The sequence below is a fragment of the Eptesicus fuscus genome, chromosome 9 (genome assembly GCF_027574615.1).
Source record: "Eptesicus fuscus isolate TK198812 chromosome 9, DD_ASM_mEF_20220401, whole genome shotgun sequence".
Lineage (NCBI taxonomy): Eukaryota > Metazoa > Chordata > Mammalia > Chiroptera > Vespertilionidae > Eptesicus > Eptesicus fuscus.
The window spans coordinates 12,846,404-12,867,280 of NC_072481.1; the positions used below are offsets into that span (position 1 = coordinate 12,846,404).

Consider the following 20,877-nt stretch of genomic DNA (forward strand, 5'->3'; position numbering starts at 1 on the left):
TAAAGCAAGTCCTGTTCCTGGGCTGAAGAAACTGCAAGGAAGCTAGTTGCTAGGGAGAGGAAGCCAGGTGTTGCTATGTGACGTCATTATTCAGCACCCACAGGCACCGTTTTCGGACTGGGCTGGGCTGTGGGCCGTATTTTGCACCATGGAGTCTCGGCAGTGTTGGTTGCGATTTGGTGGGCTGTTGCTCCGGGGTGGTGGCAGGCCCTGGGTTCCATTTGGGGGAAGCCGAGTGTGACTTTGTGGGCACCAAGTCCGCAGTGCCATTTCTCTGTAAATGGCCAGTGCGCGTCATGGCAGCTCCTGCGTTGAGCGGCTGCCCCCTGGTGGTCAGTGTGCGTCATAGTGACCAGTCAGAGGGTTGGACAGTTAGCATATTAGCCTTTTATATATATATAGATGGTGCAATTACAATTCTAACCTGATAAGATCGCAACAAATCGAATCAAGCAAATGCATATATCTGTGCACTACTTGATGTTATGTTCACTTATGTTAGTTTGCACTTAAAACACAAGAGGAAATGGGAATTGGCACAATAGAGGCCAAATTTAATCTTATTGTGTGCAAAATTTAAAAGGTAACTGTCAGAAAATAATGGAGCGTGCAGAAGAAACTAACTGGAGGGGCACAATTCACATTATCAATTAGAATGTAAAGTTTTAAAAAATGTTTTTATAGTTTTTTTTTTTAAGAGAGAGAAAGGGTGGGGGAGAGAGAGAGAAACATCCATCGGCTGCCTCCTGCATGCCCCCCCTACTGGAGATCTAGCCCGAAACCTGGGCATGTGCCTTGACCGGGAATTGAACCAGTGACTTCTTGGTTCATGGGTTGATGTTCAATCACTGAGCCACACCAGTTGGGCTGTCTCAGTTTTTTTTTTTTTTTATATATTTTATTGATTTTTTACAGAGAGGAAGGGAGAGGAATAGAGAGTTAGAAACATCGATGAGAGAGAAACATTGATCAGCTGCCTCCTGAACACCTCCCACTGGGGATGTGCCCGCAACCAAGATATATGGCCTTGACCGGAATCGAACCCGGGACCCTTCAGTCTGCAGGCCGATGATGCTCTGTCCACTGAGCCAAACCGGCTAGGGCTGTCTCAGTTTTTGTTTTTGTTTTTTTAAAATTGCTATTTGGTAATTAAGCTTTCTTCAGGATCAAGATTAATTCATGTCCTGCATGTGACCTGTGTTGAAGATCCAAGTTTGTTTTCTGCTGACACCAAATTTCTTCTCCTTTCATTTGGATAAATTGCTATCATTTCTTCTCCTATAAATTATACTAGCAAATTTGCCTCTCAAGCTCTTAAAATATGATGGTAAGATGATTCTCTGCAAACATTAAAAAAACCAAACCACCCAAAAATCTAAGAAAAGAAATCTAAGACAAGCAGCTTTTAAAATAGAGCTAATCACCCTTGCCTTTGTGGCTCAGTTGTCCTGTGCACCAAAAGGTTGCCTGTTTGATTCCTGGTCAGGGCTTGGTCCTCAGGAGAGGGGCATGTAGGAGACAGCCGATAGATGTCTCTCTCCCTCCCCCCTTTCCCAGTCTTTAAAAATCAATTAAAAAAATCTTTAATAAAATAAAAATAGAGCTAATCAATGGCAAAGATTTTTGTGAAGACAGGTTGTGGAGATAATTCTTTGGCTATTATGTGATGCTTAAATTTGTTACACACTTTTAATGGATTCAAATCTGAGTGAGTTGTTTCAAAATTGGAGGCATATTTTAATTATAAAATGTCTAAGGGTAAGATTGCTTACCTTAACTATTTTACTCTGATACAGTTGTAAATACAATGTGATACATATACTTTAGGAGGATACTGCTTTTTTTTTTAGGAGAGTGTTATCTTTTTTTTCCTGGTTTAAAAGTTGGTAGATCTGTGCATTTCCAGAATAGAGTTGCTCATGATGATACAGTTTGTTTATTCCCTAAAATGATGCTGGGTGGCTTCAAACACTTGGTGTTAAACCACTTTAGCTAGTTTAGACTGCAGATTTGACTTATGTCTTAGAAATAGGGTTTTTCTCCTTCAGAAGGATATAGAAAAAAATTTATTTGTTCTTTATTCAGATAGTAATACGGGAGGGTTTAGGAGCCTAAAGGACACATTAAAGGGTGTATTCTGAGTCCAAAGAACATGTTTTTGACTTGCTGCATCTCTAATCCATACTATTTAAAAATATATATATATATATTTTTATTGATTTAAGAGAGGAAGGGAAAGGGAGAGAGAGAAACATTAATGATGAGAGAGAATAGAATCATTGATTGGTGCCTCCTGCACACCCCACACTGGGTATCAAGCCTGCAATCCGGGCATATGCCCCACTGGGAATCAAACCATGACCTCCTGGTTTATAAGTCAGTGCTCAACCACTGAGCCACTCCGGCTGGGCTACTCCATACTATCTTATTAATTTATGAATTCAGCAATGCTGTGAATGTGTGCTGTGTGGCAGTCACTGTGTCTGGGTGTTGGGGATGTAGCAGTGAATAAAATAGACCAAAGCAAATCTCTGTCCCCGTGAAATTTACATAGTAGTGTATGAGCTGGAGATAAGTGGAGAAAAATGAAGTGGGGGAAGATGAGGGAGGGCTGGTGGTGGGGTACAGTGGAATGCTTTAGGGCTTGGTAGAACTTGGGTTGCATTTTATTATTTTTTTGGTTAATCCTCACCTGAGGATATTTTCCCATTGATTTTTAGAGAGAGTGGAAGGGAGGGGGACAGATAAGGAGAGAAACATTGATGTGAGAGAGTCACTTTGATTTGTTGCCTCCCGCAGCCAGGGATTGAGCTTGTCACCAAAGTACGTGCCCCTGACCAGAATCAAACCCACAGTCCTTCAGTCCGATGCTCTATCCAGAGTCAAACCAGCTAGGGCTTGGGTTGCATTTTAAAAAGGTACAGTTGTTCCAAAATGAGATTTGAGCTAAGATCTATAGAAGATGTGCCTGGACCATCAAGGCAAGAGAATTTTAGTTAGAGGGTGCAACTGTGATCACTTTTTATCAGTGGCAAATACTGCTGTGCTTACTTTTATAGGAAATGTTTAAAAATAGACCTTAAGTAGCCCTGGCTGGTGTGGCTCAGTTGGTTGAGCATCGTCCTGTATGTTGAAGGGTCACTGGTTCGATTACCGAGGGGCCGCACAAGCCCAGGTTGCCGTCCTGGTTGGGATGGGTGCTGGAGGCAGTGGATTGATGTTTTTCACATGGATTGTTTTTTTTCTCTCATTCTCTCCTTCCTTCCTCTCTCTAAAATCAATAAAAACATTAAAATAGACATTAAGCAACTGTATTTCATAATGTATCTGGAGTACCATTATAGGAGCTTAGTTTCCCAAAATATAGTGTATGTGAATAATTTTCATGTCAAACAATTGATGGTCAAGGCAGAAGTTTGTGCTTTGATGGTGTTGTCCTTGGTTTTAAAGTGTGCTTAAAAAGCAGATTTGTTACCCTAGTTCAGTGGTCGGCAAACCGCGGCTCGCGAGCTGTGGTTTGCCGCTCTGTTGACTAATGAGTTTGCCGACCACTGCCCTAGTTGGTTTGGCTCAGTGGATAGAGCGTTGGCCTGCGGACTGAAGGGTCCTGGGTTCCATTCCAGACAAGGGCACATCCCCAGGTTGCAGGCTTGATCCCCAGTGTGGGGCGTGCAGGAGGCAGCCAATCAATGATTGTCTCTCATCATTTATGTTTCTATCTCTCCCTCTCTCTCTGAAATCCACAAAAATATGTTCTTAAAAAAACACAGATTTGTTGTCAACACATATTTGTTATTTTTCAGTCTTTGCAATTCTGTCTCTGTTTTTGTTTCTCTCATTCTCTTTTAGTGGATAGAACTGTACAGTTACTGCTGTGCAACCAAGCTGAAACATCTGCAGTCATGTCATTTGCACTCTGTGGACATAGTCTTGGGTGCAACTGTTACAGTATCTCCAATTATTCTTTGTCCAGTTATTTCTTCAAGTACATGGTTGAATGTTTCTGTATACGTTTGCCCCATTAACAACAGATTTTACATCAAAATTTGGTAGACTGCCTCGATTCACAATCTTTTTTATTTTATTATTATTATTTTTAAATTCTCACCTGAGGATACTTTTCCATTGATTTTTAGAAAGAGTGGAAGAGAGAGGGAAAGACAGAAACATTGATGTGAGAGAAACACATTGATTGGTTGCCTCCTGCACACGGCCTGGCAGGGCCCAGGCCGGGGAGGAGCCTGCAACCGAGGTACGTGCTCTTGACCAGAATTGATCCCGGAACCCTTTGGTCCACAGGCCGACGCTCAATCCACTGAGTTATACTGGCCAGGGCTGGATTCAGAATCCTGGTAATGTTGTCTTGTTCTTTTTTTTTTTTTTTTAATATATTTTATTGATTTTTTACAGAGAGGAAGGGAGAGGGATAGAGAGTTAGTAACATCGAATGAGAGAAACATCAACCAGCCGCCTCCTGCACACCCCCTACCGGTGATGTGCCCGCAACCAAGGTACATGCCCCTGACCAGAACCGAACCTGGGACCCTTCAGTCCGCAGGCCGACGCTCTATCCACCGAGCCAAACCGGTTTCGGCATGTTGTCTTGTTCTTTAAAAAATGGTTTGTGGTTTATGAAACAGACTGTATGAGAATCTGAATGTAGGTACTTCTGCATTACAAGATATAACAAAGAAAGTCTTGATCCTGGTTAGTTTTGTAGTTGGTTTCTCAGATAAGATGTGTGTTGCCCAGGTAAGATAGTGACTTATTTTTTATTTTTTTGCTGCAAATGTATGCTTGTATGTAGGATTTCTTATACTGGCTGGCACATGATTTCATCCTTGATAGACTTAGGACAGAATTTGTCCACTGAATCTGAAAAGGCTGTTTTCTTACAAGAATGCCTTAAGAACATAATAGATTTCTTCTAACTTCCCCATTTATCTGTGGTACAAACTTATTCCCCAGACTAAGAAACTTCCTTATAATTTCCCACTTCCTTACACAAACCCATTCTCCACCCTCAAACCACTCAACTATTTCTTTTCTCTTTCCATGCTCTTACCCTAGTGTAGGACTTTTGTTTAAGTCTTGGATTATTAAAGTAGTTTCATAGCTGAGTTCCTTTACTTTATCTGGTTGTCCACCTTGGAATACAGGTATAAGATTGATACTCTTAAAAACATACACACACTAAGACTTGTTCATGGTTAATAAAGAAATGATAGCCTCCTGTTCACCACCCAGGTTAAATGAAAACTCTGCCTAGTTTTCAGTCTTTAATGACTTGGACTCAGCTGTTTTGTTTTTTTTTTAAATCTTCACCTGAGGATATTTTTCCATTGATTTTCAGAAAGAGTGGAAGAGAGAGGGAAAGACAGAGAGAACTATTGATGTGAGAGAAACATACCGATTGGTTGCCTCCTGCACGTGCCTGACCAGGGCCTGGGCAGGGGAGGAACCTGCAACCGAGGTACAAGCCCTTGACCAGAATCGAACCTGGGACCTTTCAGTCCACAGGCTGACGCTCTGTTCACTGAGCCAAACCAGCTATCGCTACTCATCTGTTTTTTTGTGTTCGTTTTTCTACTTTGGTGTCCTAATTTCCTTATAAGGACACCAGTCACATTGTATTAGGGCCCATCAATATGACTTTACGTTACCTTAAAGACCTTATCTCCAAATACAGTTAGTCATATTCTGAGGTACTTGTGGTTAGGGCTTCAACATGTCACTTTATTTGGGATCACAATTCAGTCTATAATAGGCATGATAGCACATTCTTTATAATAGTTTATAGTATAACTAGAGGCCCGGTGCATGAAATTTGTGCACTTGTGTGTGGGGGGGGTCCCTCAGCCCAGCCAGCTCCCTCTCGCAGTCTGGGAGACCTCGGGGGGATGTCTGACTGCGGACATCCTTAGTGCTGCTGCGGAGGTGGGAGAGGCTCCTGCCACCACCGCTGTACTCACCAGCCCGTGAGCCCAGCTTCTGCGCACTGACCATCAGGGGGCAGCTCCTGCGTTGAGCGCCTGCCCCCTGGTGGTCAGTGTGCGTCATAGCGACTGGTTGTTCCGCCGTTCGGTCGATTGCATATTAGTCTTTTATTATAGGATATTACTTTACATTATAACCTAATTTACCAGTCACCTGTTGGTGCACATACATGTAGTCTCCTGTCTTGTTCCTACAAGCAAGACTGATAAATATCCTTGTGTCTACCTCTTTGCATACATGGAGAAAGTTTTAGAAATGGAATTGTCACAACAATCAACAAGTGTGGGCGAGGATGTGGAGATAGGGAACCCTAGTGCACTGTTGGTGGGAATGCAGACTGTACAGTCACTGTGGAAACCAGAATGGAGTTTCCTAAAAAAACTAAAAATGGGACTGCTTTTTGACCCATTGAGACCACTTCTGGGTATATATCCTAAGAATCCCAAAACAATCAGAAAGAATATATGCACTCCTGTGTTCATAACAGTGTTATTTACAATAGCTAAGATCTTGAAACAGCACAAGTGCCCATTGGTAGATGAGTGGAGAAGCTGTGGTACACATACACAATGGAATATTACGAGGCTGTAAAAAAGAAGGAACTCTTACCCTTTGCAACAGCATGGATGGACCTGGAGATTATTATACTAAGTGAAATAAGCCATTCAGAGAAAGATAAATACTATGTGATCTCACAAATACAGGCCATCCTCGGGTTACGTTGGACTCGACTTAGGTCCGTTTCGTGGTTACGTCGCCATCTCCCATTTACAGTATTTATATAAAAAAAAAGTTCCGTCATTTCAGTGTATGCACATATGTGCTTTATGTTTTTATTTATTTACCATAAATAAGGGTCAGGAATTGTTATCTTTCTTTTAAATTTTTTTTTTACTGTTTCACTTCATTACTGCTGTGTATGTGCTCCTTGTGAGTGACATAGGTGCTTATGTAGGTGGGTTCCGACTTATGGCGAAAATCGCGTTACGTCGCGCCATAGGAACGGATCTCCGACATAACCTGAGGACTGCCGGTATGTGGATTCTAATGAACAAAATAGAACCAGAGGCATGAATACAGAGGACAGAATGACAGATCTCAGAGGGGAAGGGGGAGGGGGAGACTGGATAAAGGAAGGTGAAGGGATTAGCTGAAGAACTTATATGCATAGTCCATGGACACAGACAATAGTGTGGGGAGGGCCAAGGGAGTGGTAGCAGGGGCTGGGTGGAGGTGGTCAGAGGGGGGAATTATGGGGGACATCTGCAGTAGTGTCAACAATAAAAATTTTAAATAAATAAAGATGGAATTGCTAGGGTCAAAGAATGTACATGTTAAGTTTTGGTAGGTATTGACCTAGACTTGGAGGTCTTGTTTCTGATACTTTTTTGAAAGTAAACATTTGCCTTGTGTGTTATGTCCTAATCTAAAACCACATTGTTTTCCTGGGTACATGAATGGCTTTCATTTAGTACTTAGATGGAGTATAAACACAATCCCCTATACAAGATTGCCTAGATAATCAGATTCTAAATTGACTGCTTATTTGGGTGACTTCACAATGATAAAAAGAGCTTGTAATTGAGTGTTAAGTACTGTACAGAGAAGTAACTCAATAATTCTTACAACCTGTGATGTTAGATTTATTTCTGTTTTACAAATGGAGAAATAGTGTTAAAGAGGTTTTGTAGCGTGCCCAAAGTCACACAAGAAGGGGTATATGAGCTGAGGGCTGCTGGACTGCTACTCTACATTGTCTTCCTTGGGCATATTGACTTGATAAATACTTTTTGTATGATTAAGTACTGTTATTTTGTCTCATCTTAAAATAGAGGCAGATTACAACCCTTTTTATAACATTCCAAATCCTCTGGCTACAAATAAGAAGTTTCCTTTAAACTATTCTTTGAGATCAGAGTGCCAGGATTTCAAAAAGGATTGATCAACTTAGCAAATAAGCCTGTCTAGTAGAAGCACAGACTTTTTTGAGTTTTCTCTTAATTATAGTGTTCAGATGCTTTCATTTAACAGTAGTAGGCCATTTTGGTTTTTGCAAGTTTTAATTTATTTTTTTATTTTTTTAAAGTACATATTTTATTGATTTTTTTACAGAGAGGAGGGGAGAGGGTCAGAGAGTTAGAAACATCGATCAGCTGCCTCCTGCACGCCCCTGACTGGGGATGTGCCCGCAACCAAGGTACATGCCCTTGACCGGAACTGAACCTGGGACTCTTCAGTCCGCAGGCCGCTCTATCCACTGAGCCAAACCGGCCAGGGCGCAAGTTTTAATTTAGAATAAAATGCCCTATTAGGTGTTTACTCTGTGCCAGGTGATATGTTAGTTGCTTTATATACCTACCTCATTTTTCTTTATAGCAGTTTTTTTGTTGTTAATCTCCACCTGAGGATATTTTTCCATTGATGTTTAGAGAAAGTGGAAGGGAGAGGGAGAGACACAGAGAGAGAAAAACATCGATCTGAAAGAGACATATGGATTGGTTGCCTCCCACACATGCCCTGGGGATTGAGCCTGCAACCCAGGCACTTTTTCCTTGATCGGAATCAAAGCCAGGACCTTTCAGTCTGCGGGCCAACGCTCTATCCACCGAGCCAAACTCTCTAGGGCAGTGGTCGGCAAACTGCGGCTCGTGAGCCACATGCGGCTCGTGAGCCGCGGTTTGCCGCTCTGTTGACTAATGAGTTTGCCGACCACTGCTCTAGGGCTATAGCAGTTTTTTGAGTTGAATGGTATTGTGTAGATGAGAAAATTAAGGTATAGAAGTGAAGTAATTTGCCAGGATCCACACATTGAAGTGGAGCTAAGATTGGAACCCACATGTGCTTGTCTGTAAAAATCCAATGCTTTTTAGCCAACAGGGTTTTAAAAAAACATTAAAAATGTTATTTTTTTCACTTGGCCAGCATGGCCCAGTGGTTGAGGGTCGACTTATGAACCAGGAGATCACAGTTCGATTCCCAGTCGGTATATGCCGGGGTTGCGGGCTGGATTCCCAGGATGGGGTGTGCAGGAGGCAGCCAATCAATGATTCTCTCTCATCATTGATGTTTCTCTCCTCTTTCCCTTCCTCTCTGAAATCAATAAACATGTATATTTAAAAATTTTTAATTTTTTTCTTGCCATTAATATATGCTCAATACTGTATGAGGTGCTTTGGGAGGGAGATAAAGAAGTATAAGCCTAGTTTTTCCTCTCTATTAGAATAAGCACACGCACATGTGAATAAAAACAGCATGAGTAAGTAGTCACTTGTGTGATTAATTTATTCAGTGAGTACATATTAGTGTCCAGTATTGAGCTATTTTCTTGGAATACAGCAGGGTCCCTGCCTTTACAGAGGTTTTCTTATTTTTTATCTGTTTCCTTTGCTGCAGTATAACAAATAAATGAGATAATTATAGACTGTGATCATACTGTAGAGGAAATAAACGGTAATATGATAGAAGTAAGGAGGGGGGGGGTTGGATATTATTCTGGGTCCTGTGCTTTTCTGAGGAAGGGATTTGAGTTGAAATCTGAAGGATGAGAAGTCAACAGCTTTAAGAATAGGGGAAAGAGTACTCTTGGCCAGACAGAGCCTTGTCTGTTTGAGGAATATAGAGATCTGTGTAGCCTGAGCATGGAGAGGGGAAGGGGAGAGGGTATGAGATACGAGATCAAAGAGTTACGAAGGGCCTTGTCATGGGCGTTAAGAATTTATTTGGGCAGTTTTCTTTTGTTCATCATCATCTGAGTATACTTTTTCCATTGATTTCTAGAGACAGTGGAAGGGAAGAAGGGGAGGGAGGGATGAAGGGAGGAAGGGAGAAAAAAAGAGAGACGGATGGATTGGTTGCTTGCTGCATGTGCCCCAGCTAACCTGGACCCGGGATCAAACCTGCAAACCACCTACATGCCCTTGACTGGGAATTGAACCTGCGACCCTGTGGTGCATGGGCTGACAGGCTAACCACTGAGACACACTGGCCAGGGCAGAATTTGGGCAGTTTTTGAAAGCTGGAATAGTTAGGGAAGGAAACTCAGATAAGATGGGATTTTGGGATGGAAAGTGAGGTTAGAAATAGGATGAGTTGTAAGGCCAGACATTCATGGTTTGGAGAGATGATGTGAATAAAGTTATAGACTTTGAAATAAGCAACAAACAGTATTGGATAATTTATATAGTATCAGGCAATTGACAGTGATTAGATGATCAGAATAAGATAGAAGATGCAAATTCAGTCCTATTTTTTCCTCAGGTTGTCTAGACCTTGGAGCTGTGGTAAATTCAGATTTGAGATTTGAGATAAGCACAGTGCTCTTATTTTTCGTTATCTGGTCTTTTGCATGAAACAGAGGAAGGTTTGAGTGTATCTAGTATCTCCTTGCCTGTTATTTAAAAAATTTATTATTTTTAAATATATTTTTATTCATTTCAGAGAGGGAGAGAGCTAGAGAGATAGAAACATCAATGATGAGATAGAATCATTGATTGGCTGCCTCCTGCACGTCCCCTACTGGGGGAGGTGGATTGAGCCCGCAACCCCGGCATGTTCCCTTGGCCGGAATCAAACCTGGAACCCTTTAGTCCACAGGCCGATGCTCTATCCACTGAGCATAACCGGCTAGGGCTCCTTGCCTGTTCTTAATTAAGAGAATAGAATTATATTGCCTTTAATTAAGAGACAAGAATGGGAATATTACCTATAAGGGTGTCAGTATCAGTAATGTTGTGAAAAAAAAGTATGTTGGGGCGAGGATGAGGCTGATGCTTATTTATTGTCTGTATATCCCACTTAGGATTGTTGCCCCAAGAGAACAGGAACTTTGTTCCAGGCATTAGCCATGTATAGGGGATTAGCACATAATAAGTGCTTAAAGGTATCTTGAATGAATGAATAAATCTACAAATCTTGGATATTTTGAGGGGAAACCTTGTAATTTCCATTCTCTTCCCATGAAACAGTAGTTTTATACATTTCATACTCTTCAATTTTTCCAAATTGTTTTGAGAAATTAAAAATTATATAGCTTATTTAAATATGTACTAATTGGATTTTTAAATGTTATTTTAAAACACTTTATTTTTAAAAAATTTTAAATATATTTTTAATTGATTTTTTTTTTGGGGGGGGGAAAGAGGAAGGGAGAGGGAGAGAAACATCAACGTGAAAGCAAAACATCCATCTGCTGCCTCTTGCATGCCCCCTACTGGGGATTGAGCCTGTAAACCATGGAGAACTCTCTCCTAACACAGGGTTGTCTACTTTTTACTAATAGAAAGATATTTTACAGAATTACAATTTTAATTTATTTTTTCAAATTGGAATGGATATATTTATTATTGAAAAGTGAGGTAAACTGCTGATCATATTTAAGCTTCTTTTGGTTCTTTTTTTAGGCAAATAACTTTTAGCAGTATCTGTATTGCTTTGACATTTTGAATGAGTGCCAAAGTTTGTAAGATTATTTTCTGTTTATTGAGGACTCTGGAAACAAATTATAAAGTTTAAAAAGGACTGCCCTTGGCTGCCTCCTGCATGCCTACCAGGGATTGAGCCTGTAACCCAGGCATGTGCCCCAGCCTGGAATCGAACTGGCAACCTTTCGGTGCCAACCAACTGAGCTACACAGGCCAGGGCTTGGCATTGTTTCAACAGGAAGTTAACACAGGATATGCAAACATGTCTGGCCTAGTTTTCTCCATGTTGTTGAAGCTGGCATTGTATATATATTGCAAAACAAAAGTTTCTTCTCTGGTCACCTGCTTCCTTCCCATCTGATGATATTTTAATACATTAAATTATTATTTAAAAATATATTTATATTGATTTTTATTGATTTCAGAGAGGAAGGGAGAGGGAGAGAGAAATAGAAACATCAATAATGAGAGAGAATCATCAATCGGCTGCCTCCTGGCACACCCCCACTAGGGACCCAGCCCGAAACCCCACCGTGACCTCCTGGTTCATAGGTCGATGCTCAACCACTGAGCCACACCGGCCAGGCAGTACATGAAATTATTAACACTGTATAGCAAATGTTGTGCAGAATAGTTAATTAAATTGGAATTTGATGCTGAAATGACCACTTCTATAATGATAGCTCTATATTTGACTACATTTTTAGTAAGTACAAAGAATACTGTAATTATTTTGGAAATAAAATTTATGTGCTCCTTTCTTAGTGGGTTGGAATTGTTGATGTTTTTTTTTTAAAAAAATATATTTTATTGACTTTTCACAGAGAGGAAGGGAGAGGGATAGAGAGCTAGAAACATCGATGAGAGAGAAACATCGACCAGCTGCCTCCTGCACACCCCCTACCGGGGATGTGCCCGCAACCAATGTACATGCCCTTGATCGGAATCGAACCCGGGACCTTTCAGTCCGCAGACCGACGCTCTATCCACTGAGCCAAACCGGTTTCGGCGAATTGTTGATGTTTTAAACTATATTAACTTAAAATTGCCTTTAGTCATTCAAAATTAATAGCTAACATTTACTCAGCATTTACTGTATGCCAGACACTGTTTCAAATTCTTTACATGTATTATCTTAATCAACTTATCCTATGAGGAAGGTATTACTATTTTCATTTTTTAGATGAGGGAATATTGAGCCATAGAGAAGTTAAGTAGCTTGCCTAAGGTCATATAGCTTGCGTGGTAGAACCAGTCTGACTCCTGAACCAATGCTCTTAACAGGAGACCCACAACCAATTTCCAACAGATTGCTGGGCTGTTAAGTTCAGGAATCGTAATAAATGGAAGATTTGTGGTATATAGAAAGGGGAAGAGCAAACGCAAATTCAGTTACTAATTCTTCTGTCCCCTTACCCCAATAAAATTCAGTAATTGTCTGCAGGGTGAAGAAACAGGAATTGAACTTCCGTTTCTTGTTTCCTCTTCTGCCTTCCTCTTTCCAATGCCAGCAACTGTCATGGGTATATGCTTGCCACTTCATTTGCAGTGATCGTGTTTGTTTTTATTAGTGTCAATTCTCAGGCGAGGTAGTATAGTGTTTTAGAGCAGGGGCTTGCTTGACAGTCAAGACTGCTTGGGCTTAAATTTCAGCTCTGCTATTTACTGACTCATTGATCTTGGCCTAATTACTTCACTGAGACTTGGTTTTCTTATCTGTAAAATGGGGATAATGTACTCACTTCATAGGGTTGTTGGGAGGATGAAATGTATGAATATGTGTAATATGTTTAGGACAGTATGTGGCATATAGGAAATGTTTGCTATTGTCTCTGTTATTATTTGAAAACACTTTTTAGGTTGAAACACCTCTGAAGTATATTACGTCATGATCTTTAAATATTCAACATGAATTTTTCATTACTGAATATGTAAAATCCCTGGGTGATACAGTAATTCATTTTGATAATTTGAATTCTACTTTAAGAAACTATTTCTAGGTGACCTAAAATCCAGTAATGTTTATCTTAGATTCTTGTGTTATTGGTATTCTTTATCTTGCTATCACATAGAAAAGTGGTTCTCAAACTTCATTGTACATTAGAATTACATAGGAAGTGTTGTTCTGATTTATGAGATTTGGTAAGGCCCAGGAATCTGAATTGTTAATAAACCCAGTCCAAGGTAATTCTGACTGTGGTGGTCTGAGGTGTGATAATTTTGAAATTACAGGTTTAGAGGCTAAATTCAAGCATAAAAGGTAGTAACTGTCAGATTTTTGTTCGTTTACATGTAAGCAGTGATGATTTGTAAACTAAAAAAGCACTTAATTTGGTGTTTAAAGATAGTGATAGGGTCTGTTCCCCTACCTAAAATATTTTGTTAATACCTGTTAGATAACTTGGTTTTAGGGACTACTCTATAGATACAGAAATGACACAGGAGATACAGAAATAATACAGGAGTTTTTAGGTGAAGAAGAAATATTTGGGTGGATTTCGTGTTTTTTTGTGTGTGTCATTAAAGTAGCAGCGAATATAGTCAGTTCATTTTAACCTCTGTTTTTGTTGTGCCTGGTACGTGCAAAGCATGAAAACTTTGATTAGATAGTTCACCAAAGAGAGAAGGAAGTACAGTAGTACAGTGTAAGCTTTGTTTTTTAAATCCTCACCTGAGGATATGTTTTCATTGATTTTTAGAGAGAGAGAGAGAGAGAGGGGGGTGGGAGAGAGAGAGAGAGAGAGAGAGAGAGAGAGAGAGAGAGAGAGAGAGAGAAATCGATGTGAGAGAGAAACATTGAATGGTTGCCTCCCATACTTGCCCTGACTGGGGATCGAACCTGCAACCTAGGTATGTGCCTTGACTGGGAATTGAACCTGCAACATTTTTGGTGTACAGGATGAAGCTCCAACCAACTGAGTCACCTGGCCAGGGCTACATTGTAAGTTTTGACTCAATGGATGAAAGAATGTGATAGAATTGATTTATTTGACACACTAGGTAGAGGAATTCTTGCATATTGAGTATGAGCTATAAGCCAAATCTTTTTGTTTAATCCTCACCATAGGATATTTTCTCCATTTTAGAGAGAGTGGGAAGAAGGGAAGAAGGGGTTGAGAGAGAGAGAAACATCAATGTGAGAGAGAGACATCGATTTATTGCCTCCAGCATGCACCCCTACCGAGGCTGGGGATTAAACCTACAACCCAGTTATGTGCCCAAGATCCTTCAGTGTGTGGGCTGATGTTCAAACCACGGAGCCACAATGGGCAGGGCAAGGCCTTGTTTATATTATTTAATCGTCATAACAACTGTGTGAGGTTTTGATATAAATAGTTCTGTTTTACAGATGAGAAAACTGAGGCAAAAAGAGATTAAGAGCCTGGCCAGTGTGGCTCAGTAGTTGAGCATGGACTCGTGGACCAAGAGGTCACCAGTTCAACTCCCGGTCAGGGCACATGCCCAGGTTTTGGGCTCGATCCTCAGTAGGCAGCCGATTGATGATTCTCTCTTATTGATGTTTCTATCTCTCTCTCCTCTCCCTTCCTCTCAGAAGTCAATAAAAATATATTAAAAAAATGTAGATTTTGGCCTCTTTATCCACAGATATTGAATTAGTAACTACGCAACCCGATGCTAAAACAGCTGCTGAGAACAAGGGATTACCCTGATCTTTGTCTGGTTTGTCATGTTGCTCATCTCTTACAGGGGAATGGTGGTGTTTGCTCCTTGTTGGTTATAGTCCGAGTAACTGTAGCTCTAAGGTTGGATATATGGACCATTCTTTAAAGAAGTGGCCTTTATATTGCAGTGTAGTACACATACATGTATACACACACGGGTGTGCACATACAACTGAAGGAAAAGTTTCATAGACTATTTGGTATACTAAATGGGATTCATTCTGAAATACAAATGGCCTCTTCTCTTTCACTGTAGTAAGACATATGCTGCTTTTTACACAAATTTGAACTTTTAAGAACACCATTTAAGTAGAAATAACCAGGCATTAGCAACGTGACTCTTATTTATTACTAGAGGCCTGTTGCATGAAGAGATTCATGCAATAGGCCTTCCTTCCCTTGGCTTCCAGCACCGGTTTTCCTCTGGTACCCGGGACCCAGATCTTCGCTCCGGCCAGAGTCTGCCTTCTTCGACTTTGCTGCAGGCTCTGGCCAGAGTCTGCCGTCTTCGCTGTGGCTGGAGTGCTGCTCCTGTAGATCCCTTCGCCCCCCCCACCCTCCCTCTCATAGCAGGCGTCCTGCCCCACCTGGCCACTCTGCGCCTCCAGCAGCTGGGTGGTTGCCATCTTTGTCCTTCTAATTTGCATATTCCCTCCTGATTGGCTGGTGGACGTAGCAGCGTGATGGTCAATTTGCATGTTTCTCTTTTATTAGTGTAGATTGTGACTTTGAGCAAGTCACTATTTCTCCTTAGGTTCTTTCAGTGATAGTAGTTGGGGTACTAGTTTTGTTTTTGCTCTAAATGAACCTGTTGCTAGGTGAAGAAAACAATACATATATAAGTACAAATAAATAAAACAAATATCCTTAATCTTTTTGTAGGTCATCATTGGATTTGAAATATTTAAAGTGGATATAAAACTGTTTCAGCAATGCAGACAATTAAGTGCGTCGTTGTGGGCGATGGTGCTGTTGGTAAAACATGTCTTCTGATATCCTACACAACAAACAAATTTCCATCTGAGTATGTACCGACTGTAAGTATAAAGGCTTTCATCTGTTAGTGAAACATATAATTTGATATCCTTTTGAACATTCTTTCTCTGAGTGTACTGAAATATTTCTGTTGTCTGCCTTTGTTTCCTGTTTTTAAAGATCTTGACTTCTCATGGGTAAATTATATACACTTTAAAATTAAACAGCTGAAAAATCAGTGGAAAGTCAGAAGGGGTGACACAAGGGTTTGCAAGAAGTGCTGGGAGGCAAAACTCCAGTAGACAAGATTCTAAAGAGTGGTGTTCTCAGTTTGGAGAAGTATGCCCTACATCTTGGAATGAGGTGACTTTTTTATTTTTGATATCTTGGCCAATGATTAATCAGTGCTTAGAGGTCTTCTGGAATGCTTTTGGGGTCTTATAACTTCAGAGAAAGTAGTATGTCTACACTTATTCTTCTGAGGGAGTAGCAGAGAATCTTATGGAGCTCTTGTCTTCGCACTAATGGAGCTCCAAACTGGTTTTTAGGGTGGAGAAGACCTCTGCTTTTGTTATGAGAATACCAACAGAAGCCTTTGGGGGGTCCTCTCCCACAAATCTTTTTATTAGCTTCTTGGAAGAATAGAGGGAAAATGGGAATTACAAAGATAATAGAGAGAGAGAGACAGAGACAGAGAGACAGACAGGGAGACAGAGTTATTTAGGGGAACACTTGTGAAAGAATGTGTTTGGGGACTCAGTGTTTGTCCCAAGTTGTTGGACCAACCCAGTGGTATAATTATGTTAAACACAGATGACCAGTCAGTGTGTGAGGGGAGTAGGGTTGGCCGGGCTTGGCAACATCCACCTCTGTTAAGTGAGCTGTTTTAGGGATTATGAAGCGCCTATGTGGATTAATATTGTTTGTAAGTAAAAAGGAAGAAAATATGAGTACTCTAAGTTAATCTTCAGAGACATAAGCATTGTTAAGAGGGCGAATTGTTAAAATGTTGGTAATTATGTTTACTTGGAATTGACAGTCTATAATACCCCAAGGCAGGTAAAGTGAATGAGGTAGACCAAAATTAGGTTTCTTGGAGGGGGAGAATTTAAGTGTATAATTAAATAAAAAATCATTTTTTTGTGTTGGCCCATTTGGAGACATTATAAGTGAAATAAATTCTGAGATTGAAGGGGACTTTTAGAGATAATATGGATCTTGTTTCATAGTGAGGGCAACTGTCAGAATTTTTGTGTTTCAGTCTCCATTAATATTATTTTCTTGTAAACATTTCTGATACTTTTATGACTGTTTAAGGTGGGCTTGTGGGTGCTTTATGTGTTTGTATGTGGATCTCTGGAAAAGGGTTAGGTATGACTTAAGAAAATAACCAATATGGTTTGAGAGCTTAACCACATTAGTTACATTTCCTTGTTCTTGTTTTTAAGAACTGACTTTTCCTTTAACTACCACCTTCCCCATGCCCTTGCTTCCACTCTTGTTTACATTTATTTTATTTATTTAAATATTTTTATTGATTTCAGAGAGGAAGGGAGAGGGAGAGAGAAATAGAAACATAAATGATGAGAGAGAATCATTGATCAGCTGCCTCCTGCACGTCCCCTACATTGGGGATCCTATCCACTGAGCCAAACCGGCTAGGGCTAAACAAGCTCCTTACCTGTTAAAACATGAATCAGAAAATTAGTGTTAGATAGCTAAAAGGTGTCTTGAAATGTAACATCCTCCTACTAGTTGGAACTCATTGCTTTTTAATTGTAAATTAATTCAAAGACATCCATAAATTAGTGTTGGGTCTTTATCCACTTAGCACCATTATCTCCCATTTTTACAAATAACTTAGTACAACCATATTAATATATATTGAGTTTGTCATGGCTTTTACAGTCTATTTACCAAAAAAGCATCTAGATCAAAGAAGGTATCTTGGGTCATGTGGTTTGTACCCAGTAACATAAATTTTATTCATGAATTCCCAACAAATAATCTTCCAGCCTTTAGTTGGACACTTACCTTGATTATCTTGAGGGAACCTTTATTTCTTTCTAACGGGCCTGTTGGCAACAAGACTCTTCTTGAACCTTGAAGGGAAAAAGATTATCATGGACCTAGGAGATTTTAATTCTAGATGAAAAGGAAATGGTCTATGAAGAAATCATTTCTCAGAAGTCAGATTGAACATTGAGGTAAACTTTAAACTATTGTCTCAAAATTTTCAAACTTGACCATGGTCATTTTGTATAGCTAGGGACTCTGCTACTGTGACATCTCTAACCCTTTTGTCCAGGCTGCTGGGGTAGAGCAGACATTCCAGAACACCCCCTGTAATTTTTCCCAATAACCATTTAGCTCCTGCAAAGGGCTTGGTTGACAACGTTGGTTATATATAAAGAAGGTGGGCTAAGAGAGGAATAAGTCTTAGGAAGGAAACATTGCCTTAGTTTATAAGAGTTGTCCTGTCTCATTTTGACCACTGCCTTGCACACTAACAGTGTATTCTTATGTTTTTAGGTTTTTGACAACTATGCAGTCACAGTTATGATTGGTGGAGAGCCATATACTCTTGGACTTTTTGATACTGCAGGTGAAAACTTGATATATTTTCTAATGTTTTGGTCTGTAACTATGACAGTTGCCGGTTGTCTTTTTTTGGACATTTTTGGGAAACTAGCATATTAGCAAACCACTTGCCATTTTTTTAATAGTTAGCAGGGTTGAATATCATGATGGTTTTTGCTTGACCAAGAGGCAATCCCAGACCTCGAATGGCAAATAGGAGTTTGGAGGATCCTGGGTGGATGGTGTGGAAAGAGATGAAGTAGGGTGAGAGCAAAGTACTAGTACATGGACAAGCTGAATTATCACTCCCTGAAATTTGTACAGTTAGCTTCATACAGATAGCTTGTTATTTTATACTATATTTGAAAATATTTTGAGGGTTATCCAGTGTCTAGCTTATAGTACTGATATTTGTGGTCAACTTTTCAAATTAAAGGAACAGATTTTTTTCTTTCTTAACTATAACCAATTCTTCAGTGTTATTTCTTATTTTAATAGTGGCTGCACATTTTAATTTCTGACTTCTCACAATTTTCAGTTAAGTTAGCCAAAGGGAAATTTCAGTGCTATCCTTTTAGTATGTAGGAATTCTAAATCTTTCACTTTTTATGATTTCTAGCTGACATAATGATTTTATGGAGTGTATTATACTGCCCAATGCGAGGTACTGTCTAGATTCAATTGGGAGGGTGAAATGGAGAAACAATAGTAAGCAGTTAAGTTTAGAGATCAGTAGCTTTTATTTTATTTTTTAAATATATTTTATTGATTTTTTACAGAGAGGAAGGGAGAGGGATAGAGAGTTAGAAACATCGATCAGCTGCCTCCTGCACACCCCCGACTGGGGATGTACCTGCAACCAAGGTACATGCCCTTGACCGGAACCGAACCTGGGACTCTTCAGTCCTCAGGCCGACACTCTATCCACTGAACCAAACTGGTTAGGGCAAGAGATCAGTAGCTTTTAATAGTGTCTTAGACCTTTTAACATTTTTTGTGAATTAAAAATTATGAGAGTAATGGTATATTAGAGGAAACTTGAGGAAAATAGAGAAAATAAAATAATGACCTATATCTCATGATATGTAAGGGATTTTGTTTTATGTGTGCCCCTGGAAGCAATCTATATATGCAAAAAAAAAAAAAGATACTTTAAAATTTTATATTTTTATAAGCCTTTAAATTTTATTCAGTATTTATTTTTTTAGCTATATTGAAGTATAATACAATAGAATTAACTCATTTTAAGTACTCAGTTTGATAATTTTGCTGATTATATAGTTGTGTAACCTCTACCATAATCAAGATATATCACCTTAAAAATTTCCTTGTGCCCCTTCCCTGGAAATTACAGATCCGCTTACTGTAGGTTTGCTTTTCTAAAGTTTCATATGAATGGAATCATACAATATACAGTATTTTCTGTTTGATTTCTTTCACTTAGCATAATGTTTTTGAGCTTTATCTGTGTTGTATATCAGTAGCTTATTTTTATTGGTGAATAGTATTTCATTCTATGAATATAGCAAAGTTTATCATTTATGAGTTGATTGATATTTGGGTTCCACTTTTAAGCTATTACAAATAATGGTGCTATGAACATTTGTATTTTATATCTCTTCAGTAAATAGCTTGGAGTGGGTAAGCCTTTAGTCCTTTGATTAATATTGGCTGTTTAACTTAGGTTGACAAGACTTTAATTCTAATCAGCCTCATTTTAAACGGCAGTTATAAATTTAATGTATTCAGTTTTCTGTTTTGAATAATTTAGAGTGCTTGACCTGACAAGTGAAATATTCCCAACTTTTTACAAACAGAACTTTAATAAACCTGGTAACTTGTGATTTCCTATACTAATTTATCTTAAACTGTTTTCTTTATAGCTTTCATAAAATTCTTAACATTTTCAACAAAGAAATTCGAAGTTTAAGATCAGTTACTCAGTTACACATTTTAAGCTGGGATCAGAATCATGTTCTTTAGTATGGCATGTTATTTTAAATGTTACAGACATGAGTGTTAATTATAAATAAGGATAGGTTATTCCTAAATGTAACTGAAAATTAACAATAACAGTATTTGATTTATTTTACCTCTATATTAGATTCTGAATTTTTCTGTGAGTAAAAAGACATGCATTAAGAAATAACTTTAGCATCCCAGGCAAAGTAGGGGCAGGGGGCTTCTATCTCAACTGGTTGAGGTCACTGTAAGTCAGAGGT

At 39.4% G+C, this 20,877-nt stretch overlaps 1 protein-coding gene across 3 annotated transcripts in view; it reads left to right on the forward strand.

Annotated features, from left to right (window-relative positions):
• The window catches only part of CDC42 (cell division cycle 42), a 38,578-nt gene that overhangs the window by 8,001 nt on the left and 9,700 nt on the right, over positions 1–20,877 (forward strand). For all 3 annotated transcript variants that reach the window (XM_008148120.3, XM_008148119.3, XM_054720506.1), the window contains exons 2-3: positions 15,983–16,137; positions 18,608–18,680. In XM_008148120.3, coding sequence (XP_008146342.1) covers positions 16,033–16,137; positions 18,608–18,680 — 178 coding nt within the window. In that variant the 5' untranslated portion in view covers positions 15,983–16,032. The remainder of the gene's footprint in view (positions 1–15,982; positions 16,138–18,607; positions 18,681–20,877) is intronic.